Source organism: Dendrobates tinctorius, unplaced genomic scaffold (genome assembly GCF_039654945.1).
Source record: "Dendrobates tinctorius isolate UK_male_01 unplaced genomic scaffold, ASM3965494v1 ptg000084l, whole genome shotgun sequence".
NCBI lineage: Eukaryota > Metazoa > Chordata > Amphibia > Anura > Dendrobatidae > Dendrobates > Dendrobates tinctorius.
In genome coordinates, this window is record NW_027361752.1 from 3,711,033 (window position 1) to 3,726,386 (window position 15,354).

The 15,354-nt window shown below is 46.0% G+C and overlaps 1 protein-coding gene across 3 annotated transcripts in view; it reads right to left on the bottom strand.

Moving 5' to 3' along the window:
• The window catches only part of ARL6 (ARF like GTPase 6), an 82,394-nt gene extending 68,778 nt beyond the window's left edge, over window positions 1–13,616 (bottom strand). Inside the window, exons 1-2 of one of the 3 annotated variants that reach the window (XM_073584412.1) lie at window positions 13,246–13,616; window positions 3,242–3,383 (exon numbers count right to left, since the gene is read on the bottom strand). In XM_073584412.1, coding sequence (XP_073440513.1) covers window positions 3,242–3,364 — 123 coding nt within the window. In that variant the 5' untranslated portion in view covers window positions 3,365–3,383; window positions 13,246–13,616. Of the gene's footprint in view, window positions 1–3,241; window positions 3,384–13,047; window positions 13,123–13,245 lie in introns of those variants that run through there. The other 2 variants (XM_073584414.1, XM_073584413.1) reach the window with 2 other exon arrangements.
• Window positions 13,617–15,354: the final 1,738 nt, after the last annotated feature.

The window sequence follows — 15,354 nt, forward strand, 5'->3', positions numbered from 1 at the left end:
TCTACGTCTTCCCATTCCTCGAAGATCAAAGCCCTTATACGCTATTGATAGGGAATACTCTATTCCTTAGGGAATCTTAACTCCCCAAGCATCTCCTCCTGTATTGAGGGAGATTGGTGGGTCTCCTCAACTTCCATTGTGTTCCTCACTGTTTGCTAAAGCGTAACAGTATCTTCTCAAGAGAAAAGGGTACCTCAGGTACAGTTGGAGGTCATCCCTGCATTTGTAATCTGACTTGGTGTTGGTAAAGCGGTTTCTTTTTCTGGTATGTTTTTGGAATTAATGTCCCTGGTGAGCTGTTTTTAATTTTAGTGTTAGGACTCGCAAGTGTGAGCAGCCTTGACGTGGTTGCGAGTTTGTGTATTTTGGCCAAAATATCGACCAATACCTCATGTAATGCACTTATTTGGAACATTAGATTTCATTTTGTATTGCACGGTTCTCCATTTTTTTTGCAGGATGCAGTCAGACCTTTTAGTGTTGATTGATTGAACTGGGGTGTCTGTCCTTGTGGGGTGTTCTCATATAGTGCTGGGCAGCCCACTGGATCTAATATTATGGGCGTCATTAATAAGCTGTAAGACACTATGCATCACACGTACCTGTGTGACTGATGTCCTACACAAGCCTCATTTGTGTGCGTTTTTTTTTTTTTTTTACTAGGCAGCCACCCTCTCCATGAATTGGCAGGTTTGTGAGTGGCTGTTCAGTATATTGCACCTGTGCTGTACCCACCTTTATCATGGGGGTCTGCTGCATCTTGCTAGTGCATTTGTAATCTGACTTGGTGTGAGTCATACTTTCTTTTTCTGCTATTTTTGGGGGGTTAACCCTTCTCCTTCCTCTTGTTCAGGGTCAGCATAATATGATAATTCGTCCTCCTCTGAACACGATTCCATATCTCATGGCGGACTTTCTTGCCTACTGTAGGTGCAGCCTGGGAGGACTGAGGGGAAACTAGCTCCATAACAGAAATGTGAACATCTTCTCTTATCATGGCCCTCATAATCGGCCATGAAGGAGGCTTGTTCTCCCTTTAACACTTTAGCAATACACTCTGGACATAATTGTTTCCCATATGTGTCAGGAAGTTTCATGTTGCATGTGGCACATTTTTCCCTTTCTTCTTAGAAACAGAAAGGGAATAGATCTTTTAGGAACATCTTTATCCTAAACGGATAAAGGCATGTATAATATAGTATAGGTACCAGGTGGAAAAAAAAAAAACTAGTAAGTGTGATGAATCTTCAATATCACGCACTTGTCCCAGGGAATCAGTAGGGGTATCATAAAGGGCCAGTGTTCTGTCCTTCCATTGCTGGCTGCCTTACTGCACTAGTAACTCAGCCCCACCTTGGAAGTGCAATAAATAATACCGTCTAACCTGTCTTGCATCTGAATCGTCAATAAGCACCTTCCCTTTAATTAGATGGATCTTGGTACACTTTTTTCATATCGCGGAAGTGCGGTTCACGCTGTAACGCACACCGGGCACTAGAGGCTTAAGAGTTATCCTCCTGTAACTGGAAATGCTCTCTGCATGCCAGCGTCTTCGGCTGTATACTCCTGCCACGTGACTAGGGATGGACAACATGTGCTGAGAGCCCCCTCAGGGGGAAGCGGCTCAATCCAGAAGCTCCAGCTCTACTGACAGGCTGAGGGACCTCTTGTTCAACAAAGTGTTGGCCTCTGGACCATGCTGCAGGAGGAAGGAGAGAGATATGGACCCCTATTCTGTACCACGAGTGCATCTCCTATGCATCTGTCCCCGAGGAAAAACACTGGTGGGTGGTAGAAGTAGGAGCCTTTTAACCTTGTGAGTTCCTGTCCCCATCAATAATACGAAGGAGAACTACTTCCTAATAGTGCTGTCAGGAGAGACGTCCTGGAAAACCCTTTAAATTTCTCTACGGTGGCACCGTGGGGAAATGAAAGGGGATGTCCAGTACTTTTATACTGATTGCTTATCCTTCGGGTGCAGTCAGATGGCCAGATAAATTGGACCGAGATTGGACCGCAATGCACAGACAGGCCGGCGGCACTCCTGACCTGAGCATGACAGCTTCATATATTTCTATTCAGCCGTCACGCTCGAGTCGGGAGAGCTACAACCAGTCTGTGCATGGCAGTCCTATTTATACTGGAGTCTGACTGTGCCCTTAGGATAGGTCATCATATCAGATCAGTTGGAGTACGACACCTGGTATGCCCTACCATTAACTATCCCTGACGCCAATCAGATGTGATCAGTTGTAGAGCTGCAGAGCGCCGTCGAAAGTAACGGTTAAGGTACTGCAGATCACCCCTATTTACTTGGATAAGGATGATCTGCAGTACCTGGCAGCGGCCACTATGTAACTGGCGGAACTGTGCTGTGCGCATCTGGCCACCGCTGGCAGAGGGAACAGCTAATCGGCGGCGGTATCAGATGTCGCGAACCCACTGATCTGACATGATGACCTATCCTCAAAGGTAGAGGATTCATCTAAAACATAGTGGACAACCTCTTTGAAAAACTTCCTGCAAAATTTACCACAAAAAACAAATGATCACTGGGGGTCTTAGCAATGTGGACACTATGGGGTCGATTCATCAAGACTGGTTAAGTGTACAATCGTGATAAGCCAGTCTTGCTTAAATAGAAGGGGCCAAATTCATTAAGAGGCTCTTTGACTTGAATGAATTTGGGGATCTTTTCTAAGTGGCGAGTGCCTCCATGTCAGGGGCTGGAGAAGCATTTCTGGTACACAAAGTGGTATCACTTTTGATTAATTGGACGGGTGGTTGTGGAACATCCAACCATTTCGGCATAGCTGTGTCAAACTGGCAAAAAAAAAAAAAAGACACCAAAAGTTGCAAAATTTTTGCTTTACTTCACATTGCACAAAAGGTTGTGACTTTTCAAAGCTTTCAGGACCGTTTTCTGGCAAAAAAAAAACTTTGATGAATCAGCTCCTTTGTATTCATCTTATAATTAAGGGATCCTGGTAAGAAGGATTTGGTGAAGCAGAGACCTTTATGCCACTGACTACTATAACAGAAGGCACTATATACAGTGTAATGCCACATTTCATGAATGTCCTGGCAGAGAAAAATTATTATTGGCACATATTAAAGTAAGAGTGAAAAGGGCAGTAATTAAAGCCCATCTCAGTATAATACCGCATACAGATAAATCTGTAGACACATATATATTACTGTACTGTTACTATACTACCATAGACGGATGGACGGGACTTACATTGGCCGGCTTCAGCTTGTTGATAATGGTGGTCTTCCCACTGTTATCCAACCCCAGACACAAGACGTGAACTTCCTTCTTCTTCAGGCCCAACCAGCCTGCCAGCCGGTCAAACAAACCCATGCTCCTCCTCACAATGAACCTGACATGAAGAAATTACACAATGAAGACCACTGCAGCAGAACATCAGACTGAGCACATGAAGCGAGTGACACGGCCATGACAGCTGCGGTCAGCATAAGCCTCTTATGATAAAGACCTAGAGCCCCTAATGACGACTGACAGGAGGGTGTGCCGGGGCGACCCAGCAGGAGTACCACACAACAGACGGACCCAACTAGACGGAGTCTTAAAATGCGCCAAGTTTATCACAGTGGCTTAAAGCTGGATGATAAATTTGCAGAATCTCGAGACAATCGGTCTAACTTTACATCACCTCTATGTTGCTTTACTTTAAGATATTTTCGGGCCAAAAAAAAACTGGCGCATGTCAATAAAGGTGAAGTCTAGAATTAAGATATTGTGAACTTATCAATAGAATAAATAAATGTCAGATCAGAAGGGTCTGATGCTGAACCGCCCCAGCAAATAAGTGGCTAGTGGGTCCTAAGACTGTGGGAAGTGATCAGTGTATCGTTCTTGAGCCTCTAGGTCAGATTGCATTGATAGATCATCAGTACAGTAATCCTCGTAATACATTTGGTATATTTTACAGATATGAGCACAAATAACGAAAGGTAAAGCCAGCTCACCGACAACCACCGCAGGTGCACGCAGGGCTGTGGAGTCGGTAAGCCACAGTTGCGACTCCGACTCCTGGATTTTATCAGGCTCCGACTCCGGCTCCGACTCCTTCATAAATGGCCAATTCATAACAACAAATTTACTGTTGCAAAATATTAAACATCGTGCTTATTCAGTTTCTCACCATCATATAAGTAATCAGACCACTTAGAGCAAAAACTACATTTATTAGAATACAGCAAATAACTTTTATAAACTTTTCTAAACTGTAAGTAAATATGCAATAAACACTTTTCTGCAGTTAATAAGAAGAAATCTATAAATTTGTCCGCAGAAAAAGTATTGCCTCTGTCAGATCCTCCTTCATGGATGCCCTCAAATCTGATCTAATTATTTTGAGAGCAGAGAACAACCTCTCTACACTAACTTGTGTTGGTGGCAAAGCAGTAACCACTCGGGCAACATCTCTGACAATGTCAGGATACAGAGGAATCGCTTGTTGCACTGTTATTTTTGATGAACGGTCAAATTTCTCAATTTCTTTTAGTGCACATGAAAAATTCTGCTGAAATGTACTGGCTGTGTTCCTTGATGGGGATGACTCTTCTTCTATGCGGGAACGCTTTGCACGCTCCTTGTGATCCAAATATTTTTCGAAATTAAATTCTTCATCAGTTGATGATGAGGGTGAAGATGTGGCAGGACGACCAAATTCTTCTTGTTCCTCCTGACTGTTCTGCAACCCTTTCATCTTTACTGCTATTTCAAACAGAGCTTCTTTTCCTTTACTTAGCTGTTGATCATCTAGAAGAATCCGATGCATTGGGTCTACATAAACAGCTGCCAAAAGAATGTTATTTTGTAATAGTAGCTCCTCTCTCCGTTTCATTGATGTAGCAATGCCACTTGCAATTAACCCTCCTCTTTGGGACAGGCGAAACATCAGGTTCTTCCACTCCTTTAAGAAAATACCTGGAGTTAAGTCCTCTGCTTGTAATTTTTTAGTCACTGTAAATGGGTGCTCTAGCAATTTTTCCAGCTCAGTCACCTGATTCCACTGACTTTCATTTAGCGTCAGTTGAGGGTTAGCCATGTCTACAAAAAAGGTTTTCAGTTCAACCAAGCGCTGAATCATTAAGTAAGTTTCTGCCCCATCGTGTGGCTTGATCAATAATTGCCCCTTTTCCAGCACGTCTCTTCAAAATTGAGTCAACTTTAGGGGTTCTGGCAACAGTAGCCAATTTTCTCACCTTGCCAATCAGTGCAGCAGCATGTCCTTCTTGGTAACTATTTCATTTTTGTCACAAACAAATCGGACATTGATGGCAAAATAGTTCACTCTGTGACGTGTACAGGCATCCATTTTAAGAAACAGAAAGCGTCCCTTGAGAGTTTTTTTAAGTTCTTCCTTTTATTTAAAAGCTTCTTCGATTACTAATTTTCTAATACTCTCTCTCTCTCCAGAGAAACACCAAGCTTGCGGGCCATTTCCCCATTCAGACACATAAAAGCTGGTCGTGAAAATAATGAAATAGGCACACTATCCTTTACAACAAGCTCTATGATCTGTTTTTTAAATGTATCTACTGTCATTGTCACAGTAACTTTGTCACTGACAAAATATCTTGCAACTGATGGCTGCAAAGTTCTCTGCTCCTTTGTTTGGCTGGAAGAGCTGGGCACTGGATCATTGGTTTGGATGCAGTCTTTCTCATCCACTGCTTTCAGTACTTCTGGATGAAAGCGCTGTAAATGTCTCTTTAGATTTGAAGCTCTGGTAGGAGCATTTTTATCTTTGCCTGAATATGCACTCATCTTGGCTTCACAGCATTTGTTTTCGTCTGGATCATTTGTCATACACTGACAGACATAATGTTTTCTATCTTGAGTGATGGTGAAAAGTTCAAATACAGCTGATTTAATGTGATGCTTCTTTGACATTCTCAGGTTTTTAATTCTGCATTCACAATCCAAGTGACAATTGTTTTTCCTAAAAACAATTGCACAAAATTATTGCCAGGTCGTGCAACTGATATAGTGGTCAGTAATACTGTTATTATTCCTCATGTACTCACAGTTAACTGATGCAAAGTTTGTTGAAAGGATAATACTTCTTACAGTCTTCCTCTTCTGAGTAGCAGGCAGCTGTGAGATGCTTGGAAGACGCACACCTAGTATGATCTAGTCTAGAGGAGGAGGTTTACTACTAAGAATTTGCAACACATTTTCACTTTCAGTTTCATACATTGTAAGTAGGGGGGTTGGGGCAGCATGAGGTTAACCAAGTATAAGATTAGATAAGGGCAGTGGAGAACAGTGACACACAAGAAGTAAGAAATGTCTCTATCTCCAGCAGAACTGCTTATCACTGTTGTTCATAGTTTGATAGAACATATATATTTGAGTAACATTTATAAAATTCATATGAAAGTTCAATTATGAAATATTAATACATTTTTTTTAATGCTGGAGTCGGAACATTTCTACCGACTCCGACTCCAACCAAAACTAACTCCGACTCCACAGCCCTGGGTGCACGGAACTCCGTGGTGATCAAACGTCAATCACATGTAGAAAGAGGAAATGTTCCAGCTCCGTAAAATCAAAATTCTTCCTTTATTAATCCATGCTAAAAAACACAAGTGGTGATGTGCTCTCCAGACTGGCCAAAGCGGGGAAAGAGCGACACATTTCGATCAGTAACGATCTTTGTCAAAGCTATCATTTCACAAAGATCGTTACTGATCGAAACGCGTCGCTCTTTCCCCGTTTTTGCCAGTCTGGAGAGCACATCACCACTTGTGTTTTTTAGCATGGATTAATAAAGTAAAGGAAGATTTTGATTTTACGGAGCTGGAACATTTCCTCTTTCTACATATTTTACAGACAACCCTTTTTCTACACTTTATAAAAGTGCGATAAACCCTTATTGAATACAGCACACGCCACGTATGTGACAATATCTGTTCATTAAAGAGTTATTCCCCCACCGCCCTCCAAAAAATGGTATCCCCTAATTATGGGATAGAAAAGAACTTGCTAATCACTGGGGGGAGGTCTAACCATTCCGTGATCCCGAAAATGTGGTTCTTCAGCCCTATCTTGAAAAAAAAGAGTGGAAATGTGAATGCTCGACCTCTGCTCCATGCACAATCTGTGGGATTGAAGAGAAACCGTAGCACAGTTCTCCTTAATTTCTGGCACTCCGCTGACACTGAAGCATGAGTGCGTATAGTCCATTCAACCCATTCTTACAGTCCTGGAACCAAGGCGTTCAGAATGCTGGGGGCTCCCAGTAGTGTGACCCCCTAGGGAATAATAAGTGATACCCGATCGTAACTTTTTCTTTTGGAAATCGCCCTTTAATGGAGCATTTTTAGAGATGGTCCCTGATCACAAAGTAATGGCATATTGATGTCATTATCTTAGAATCGTGGGGGTCTTACCATTGAGATACCCAATGACCCTGAGAATGACCTTTGTCATGCTACATCCCCTTCCAATTTTTCCCCTGCAAAGTAGCCCCCAAACTACATCAGGTGCTATTAACGTGATTGCGGCAACGCTGAAGATCCCTGCAGAACCGGGGAGCAGAAGGAAAGGGGGCACAGCACGACACTGTGCAGTATCAGTAGGGCACCAAATGCTGTCACTTTATATACAGCCAAGTGGTCAGAAATTGTATTCATAGAAAAGCAGGAAAAAGACTGAGGCAGTAATTATAGTTTCCATTGAGAGTCCCAAACTCCTAACTGAAGACATAATAATGATGAGTGGAGAGGTAACGTAAGTAAACTAAGTGATACATGGTTGGATTCAGCCTCTCTTTGCCTACATCAGGCTGCTCTCTGATGAGGAAGCAAAAACCTGCTGACAGATTCCCTTTAAATGGTGGTCTCCTGGTCCAACACATACTGGAATATGATGTGCAAAGGTAAGTAGGTACGTAGTATAAGAATATATTTCAGCTGTGTGAAACGCAAATATGTGCTGGTGTCTGTCAACCAGGGAATAGAATGAACGAAAAAGTACCAGAAAAGAGGAGTACAGGTGCTTCTCACAAAATTAGAATATCATCAAAAAGTTCATTTATTTCAGTTCTTCAATACAAGAAACGAAACTCATATACTATATAGAGTCATTACAAACAGAGTGATCTATTTCACGTGTTTACTTCTGTTAATGTTGATGATTATGGCTTACAGCCAATGAAAACCCAAATGTCATTATCTCAGTAAATTAGAATAATTAAACACCTGCAAAGGCTTCCTAAGCATTTAAAAAGGTCCCTTAGTCTTTCAATGGTCTCCACAATCATGGGGAAGACTGCTGACTTGACAGATGTCCAGAAGGCAGTCATTGACACACTCCACAAGGAGGGTAAGCCACAAAAGGTCATTTGCTAAAGAAGCTGGCTGTTCACAGAGTGCTGTATCCAAGCATATTAACCCTTTCATGACACCAGCCTTTTTCGGTTTTGCGTTTTTGTTTTTCACTCCTCTCCTTCCCAGAGCCATAACTTTTTATTTTTCTGTCAATATGGCCATGTGAGGGCTTATTTTTTGCGGGACGAGTTGTACTTTTGAACCACATCATTCGTTTTACCATGTCGTGTACTCGAAAAAAAAATTCCAATTGCGGTGAAATTGCAATCTCACACTTGTTTTTTGTTTGGCTTTTTTGCTAGGTTCGATAAATGCTAAAACTGACCTGCCATTATGATTCTCCAGGTCATTATGAGTTCATAGACAGCAAACATGTCTAGGTTCTTTTTTATCTGAGTGGTGAAAAAAATTCCAAAATTTGCTAAAAAAAATAAATAAAAAAAAAAAATGGTGCCATTTTCCGAGACCCGTAGCGTCTCCATTTTTTGTGATCTCTGGTCGGGTGAGGGCTTACTTTTTGCGTGTCGAGCTGACGTTTTTAAGGATACCATTTTCGTGCAGATACGATCATTTGATCGGACGTTATTGCATTTTAATACAATGTCGCGGCGCCCCAAAAAAAAAAAAGAAGTAATTCTGGCGTTTTGTTTTCCCACTATGCCGTTTAGCGATCGGGTTAATCCTTTTTTTTTATTTATTGATCGGGCGATTCTGTATGTGGTGATACCTAATACGTGTATGTGTGATTTTACACAGCTGACATGTCCCGGCTTTGATGTGGACTCATCGCTGGAGCCCTGATCAAAGCAGGGGTACTGCCATTGGACGCACTATCCTGTCTGAGGTCAGAAAGGGGTTAATGGGAAGTTGAGTGGAAAGAAAAAGCGTTCTAGAAAAAGGTGCACAAGTAACCAGAATAACCGCAGCCTTGAAAAGATTGTTATGAAACGGCCATTCAAAAATATGAGGAATATTTACTAGGAGTGGACTGCTGCTGGAGTCATTGCTTCAAGAGCCACCACACACAGACATATCCAGGACATGGGCTACAAGTGTCTCATTCCTTGTGTCATGCAACTAATGACCAATAGACAATGCCAGAAGCGTCTTACCTGGGCCAAGGAGAAAAAAAGAACTGGACTATTGCTCAGTGGTCCAAGGTGTTGCTTTCAGATGAAAGTAAATTTTGCATTTCATTTGGAAATCAAGGTCCCAGAGTCTGGAGGAAGAGTGGAGAGGCCACAATCCAAGCTGCTTGAGGTCTAGTGTGAAGTCTCCACCATCAGTGATGGTTTGGGGAGCCATGTTATCTGCTGGTGTAGGTCCACTGTGTTTTATCAAGACCAAAGACAACACAGCTGTCTACAAGGAAATTTTTAGAGCACTTCATGCTTCCCTCTGCCGAAAAGCTCTTTGGAGATGGAAAAGTCATTCTCCAGCAGGACTTGGCCCCTGTCCACACTGCCAAAAGTACCAATACCTGGTTTACAAACAACAGTATCACTGTGCTTGATTGGCCAGCAAACTCACCTGACCTTAACCCCATAGAGAATGTATGGAATATTGTCAAGAGGAAGATGAGAGACACCAGACCCCACAATGCAGACGAGCTGAAGGCTGCTATCAAAGCAACCTGGGCTTCCATAACCCCTCAGCACTGCCACAGGCTGATCGCCTCCATGCCACGCCACATTGATGCAGTAATTGATGCAAAAGGAGTCCCGACCAAGTACTGAGTGCATTTTCTGAACATACATTTCAGTAGGCCAACATTTCGGATTTTAAAGTCATTTTACAAGCCGGTGGTATAAAGTATTCTAATTTACTGAGATAATGACTTTTGGGTTTTCATTGGCTGTAAGTCATAATCATCAACATTAACAGAAGTAAACACGTGAAATAGATCACTCTGTGTGTAATGACTCCAGAGAATGTATGAGTTTCACTTTTTGTATTGAAGAACTGAAATAAATGAACTTTTTGATGATATTCTCAGGGCTGTGGAGTCGGAGTCGGTATAAAAAGGACGGACTCCTAAAATATATAATAAATTGGGTACAGTAATTCAATGCAGAATATGCTGAATATTTTTTCATAGGAATATGGGAAAGTTATGAAATGTCCTATAAATGGCTGTTCTATTCCTGATCTAAGGCTACATTCACACACAGCATTTTTGCTGCGTTTTTCAGCTGCAAAAGCAGATCAGCTTTTTAAAAAACCGCATCACCTGAAAGGTTTTTGAGCTCATAGATAATGTTTTCAATAGCAAAAGCAGATTAGAAAAACGCCACACAAAGTGACATGCCCATTCAGCCCAAAAATGGATCCTCACAAAAGGATGTGTCTGAATGTCATATCTTGAAACCCATTGACTTTGCTGGGATGCCCAGAGTCACGGCAAAAAAACGGATCTGCAAAAACGCCGTGTGTGAATCATGGCCGTAGCCAGCGAGGGGCGGGGGGGGGGCACCTGTCCCCCCCCCCCAGAAGCAGGGGCACGCACCTATCAAAGCTCACTTGTATGCTGCAGTGCTCCGTCCTTCACTGGCTCCAGACTGCAGGGGGCAATCTCCCCTCCTCTGTCCTGTCTTCTTCACCAGAGAGAGGAGGGGTGCTGCCCTGCACAGGATCCGGATTCCTGGGCCCCGAGCTGGAGAAAGTTGCGCTCACGCTGCAGCTGGCAATAAGAGATAGTCTGCAAGAGGGACATGCTGGAAATCTGATTGGAAAAGTGAGGAAATTGGTTATTGCCGCCAGAACCCCTAAAATTGATTCCATCTTGAAGAGACGTGCTGGAAAAGGGCAATTGTCGATCAAGCCACTCGGTGGGGCAGCACTTATTTAATGATTGAGCGATTGCTTGAACTAAAACCGTTTCTTATAGATATGGCGAACCCTCAGGTAACCCTAAATGAAGGTCAATGGACACAGGTGGCTGAATTGAAGGAATTGCTTAATCACCCATTTACCGTGACTAAAAAATTTCAAGCTGAGGATTTAACTCCTGGCATTTTCATAAGGGAGTGGAAGAACTTGCTATTTTGCCTGTCCCAAAGAGGAGGTTTAATCGCCGATGGCATTTCTGCTTCAATCAAACGGAGAGAGACACAGCTATTGGAAAATAAAATTTTTCTGGCAGCTGTTTATGTGGACTCGAGTCATCGTATATTGCTTGATGATCAACAGCTTACTAAAGGAAAAGAAGCTCTGACTGAGGTAGCAGTTAAGCAGTTAGGATGAGTGGCCTACAGGAGGACTGCCAGGCGCAAGAGGACTCGGGTCCTGACAGCGCTACTGCTGCCATATCTTCATCCTCATCAGATGAGGAGTTTGACTTTGACAAGTATTTGGATGATATGGAGCAAGCAAAGCGTTGCCGCAAGGAAAAAGATTTCACTCCGTCTCCTATAGCAGCAGATTGACCATATTTCAGCAAAATGTTTCACTTGCTCTCAAAGAGAAAGAAAAATTCAACCGTTCATCAAAACTGACTGTGCATGAGGCAATTCCTTTATACCCAGAAATTGTTAGAGATGTTCCCATGTGGTTACGGCTTTGCCTCCAACCCAAGTTACTGTAGAGAGGTTGTTCTCTGGCCTTAAAATTATTAGTTCAGATTTGAGGTCATCTATTTCTTAGAACAAATTCATAGACTACACACGTTATTTAATATGTTTTTGTTGAAAACTGTTTTTTTGCCACTTACATACATAGTGTATTACATATTTACAATTTTACAGTTTATGTTCTAAAGTTGTATTCCAATAAATATAGAACAGAATATATCTAAACATCTTGATTATTGTATCATAAAAATGATTAAATGTCTGATGTTCACATTGTACTACAATAAAATTTTCACTTAAATATAAGCAATATATGTGGGAGTCTGAATTGGAGTCGGTGTAAGGGAAACTGAGGAGTCGGAGTCACAAGTTTGGCTTACTGACTCCACAGCCCTGGATATTCTAACATAGCGAGAAGCACCTGAGTCGGATCTGCACAGCGTGACATGGTGGGGTCATGGACTGGTGCATGAGGCCACAGAAACCTTTGATCAGCACAAGAGAACCATCATGGTCGGTAGTGTCTGATTGCTGGGGGTCAGGCTACTGGTGTCGCAACAATCAACAGAACAAGGGTCCTGATCCGACGAGTTTAGTGATGGATGTAGCAGAGCGCTGCGCTCTGAGGTCAGCCGCACTGTGAATGGAGCAGTGTCTGAGTACTGGAGCGGCTGCAGTCACACGGCCCATTCCTGCACCGCGGCTCTCCCGGCGACTGGCCCGGCAGCCGCCCCTCTCCCGGTGACTGGCCCGGCCGCCGCCCCTCTCCCGGTGACTGGCCCGGCCGCCGCCCCTCTCCCGGTGACTGGCCCGGCCGCCGCCCCTCTCCCATCCACAGATCACTGCTGTGGTCACTGGAATGGGACTAGCACATAAAGTGACACCAGACGCCGGCTCTGGGGATTGGTGGGGTCCCAGTGAAGGTCCCCCAGTCAGCAGCCGCTTATCGCCCATCCTAATAACACAATGTCCGCCCGCACAGGAATTCTTGGCGACTGGCAGTGCTCCCTGAAGACACCACTTAGAAGCCAGTGGTCGCTGAGCAGTGAGCCCCTAGCTACCAGCCAGTCCATCATCCCCGGCTGGACAAGCAGCGGGCCGGTCTCACCATCTCCAGGGCTGAAGCGTTTCCTACTGCTGGTGACGGTGGAGGGGCCTCACTGCCCCTTTAAGGCTGCACACTTCTCTGTGGTGATTACTAGAACGTTCCATTACTGAACATATAGGGGGGGGATTGCGGTAAGTCCCACACACAGGACAGGGGGACAGGCAGCGCACTTACTGCACGGCCGCCCGCGTCACGTACCTGATAGAAATCCGGGTGTTTAATCGCTGAACCTGATGAACGGACGGACACCGAATTATCAGCCGGAAGCGGCGGACTCTATGGTAACCAGGCAAACACTTTACCGCTCAACGCCACGCCCACTCAGAGCGCAGCCAATCGCTGGTCTTTTCACATGCGTCCAATGGCAGCGCCGCTCTCATCCGGTCACGTCTACGTCCTTGTCATCTGCTGTTCAGTCCCAGCAGGTTAAGACATCAGGACCTGGTGCAGAAGAGGACCTTTGAGACGTCAGGAGGATCACATGATCGGTCCCTTGTCTGGGTCTGCGTCTAGAGTGGCGGCGGAGCTGCTGTAGTGAGGAGGCTAATGTGAGAGCGGAGCTGCTGTAGAGAGGAGGCTCCTGTGAGGGCGGAGCTGCTGTAGTGAGGAGGCTCCTGTGAGGGCGGAGCAGCTGTAGTGAGGAGGCTCCTGTGAGAGCGGAGCTGCTGTAGTGAGGAGGCCTCTGTGAGAGCGGAGCAGCTGTAGTGAGGAGGCTCCTGTGAGAGCGGAGCTGCTGTAGTGAGGAGGCCTCTGTGAGAGCGGAGCTGCTGTAGTGAGGAGGCTCCTGTGAGGGCGGAGCAGCTGTAGTGAGGAGGCTCCTGTGAGAGCGGAGCCGCTGTAGTGAGGAGGCCTCTGTGAGAGCGGAGCAGCTGTAGTGAGGAGGCTCCTGTGAGAGCGGAGCTGCTGTAGTGAGGAGGCTCCTGTGAGGGCGGAGCTGCTGTAGTGAGGAGGCCTCTGTGAGAGCGGAGCAGCTGTAGTGAGGAGGCTCCTGTGAGAGCGGAGCTGCTGTAGTGAGGAGGCTCCTGTGAGGGCGGAGCTGCTGTAGTGAGGAGGCTCCTGTGAGAGCGGAGCTGCTGTAGTGAGGAGGCTCCTGTGAGAGCGGAGCCGCTGTAGTGAGGAGGCCTCTGTGAGAGCGGAGCAGCTGTAGTGAGGAGGCTCCTGTGAGAGCGGAGCTGCTGTAGTGAGGAGGCTCCTGTGAGGGCGGAGCCGCTGTAGTGAGGAGGCTCCTGTGAGAGCGGAGCAGCTGTAGTGAGGAGGCTCCTGTGAGAGCGGAGCTGCTGTAGTGAGGAGGCTCCTGTGAGGGCGGAGCTGCTGTAGTGAGGAGGCTCCTGTGAGGGCGGAGCTGCTGTAGTGAGGAGGCTCCTGTGAGGGCGGAGCAGCTGTAGTGAGGAGGCTCCTGTGAGGGCGGAGCTGCTGTAGTGAGGAGGCTCCTGTGAGAGCGGAGCTGCTGTAGTGAGGAGGCTCCTGTGAGAGCGAAGCAGCTGTAGTGAGGAGGCTCCTGTGAGGGCAGAGCTGCTGTAGTGAGGAGGCTCCTGTGAGGGCGGAGCTGCTGTAGTGAGGAGGCTCCTGTGAGGGCGAAGCAGCTGTAGTGAGGAGGCTCCTGTGAGGGCGAAGCAGCTGTAGTGAGGAGGCTCCTGTGAGGGCGGAGCTGCTGTAGTGAGGAGGCTCCTGTGAGGGCGGAGCTGCTGTAGTGAGGAGGCTCCTGTGAGGGCGGAGCAGCTGTAGTGAGGAGGCTCCTGTGAGGGCGGAGCTGCTGTAGTGAGGAGGCTCCTGTGAGGGCGGAGCAGCTGTAGTGAGGAGGCACCTGTGAGGGCGGAGCTGCTGTAGTGAGGAGGCTCCTGTGAGGGCGGAGCAGCTGTAGTGAGGAGGCTCCTGTGAGGGCGGAGCTGCTGTAGTGAGGAGGCTCCTGTGAGGGCGGAGCAGCTGTAGTGAGGAGGCACCTGTGAGGGCGGAGCTGCTGTAGTGAGGAGGCTCCTGTGAGGGCGGAGCAGCTGTAGTGAGGAGGCTCCTGTGAGAGCGGAGCAGCTGTAGTGAGGAGGCTCCTGTGAGGGCGAAGCAGCTGTAGTGAGGAGGCTCCTGTGAGGGCGGAGCAGCTGTAGTGAGGAGGCTCCTGTGAGAGCGGAGCAGCTGTAGTGAGGAGGCTCCTGTGAGAGCGGAGCCGCTGTAGTGAGGAGGCTCCTGTGAGGGCGGAGCCGCTGTAGTGAGGAGGCTCCTGTGAGGGCGGAGCTGCTGTAGTGAGGAGGCTCCTGTGAGGGCGGAGCTGCTGTAGTGAGGAGGCTCCTGTGAGGGCGGAGCTGCTGTAGTGAG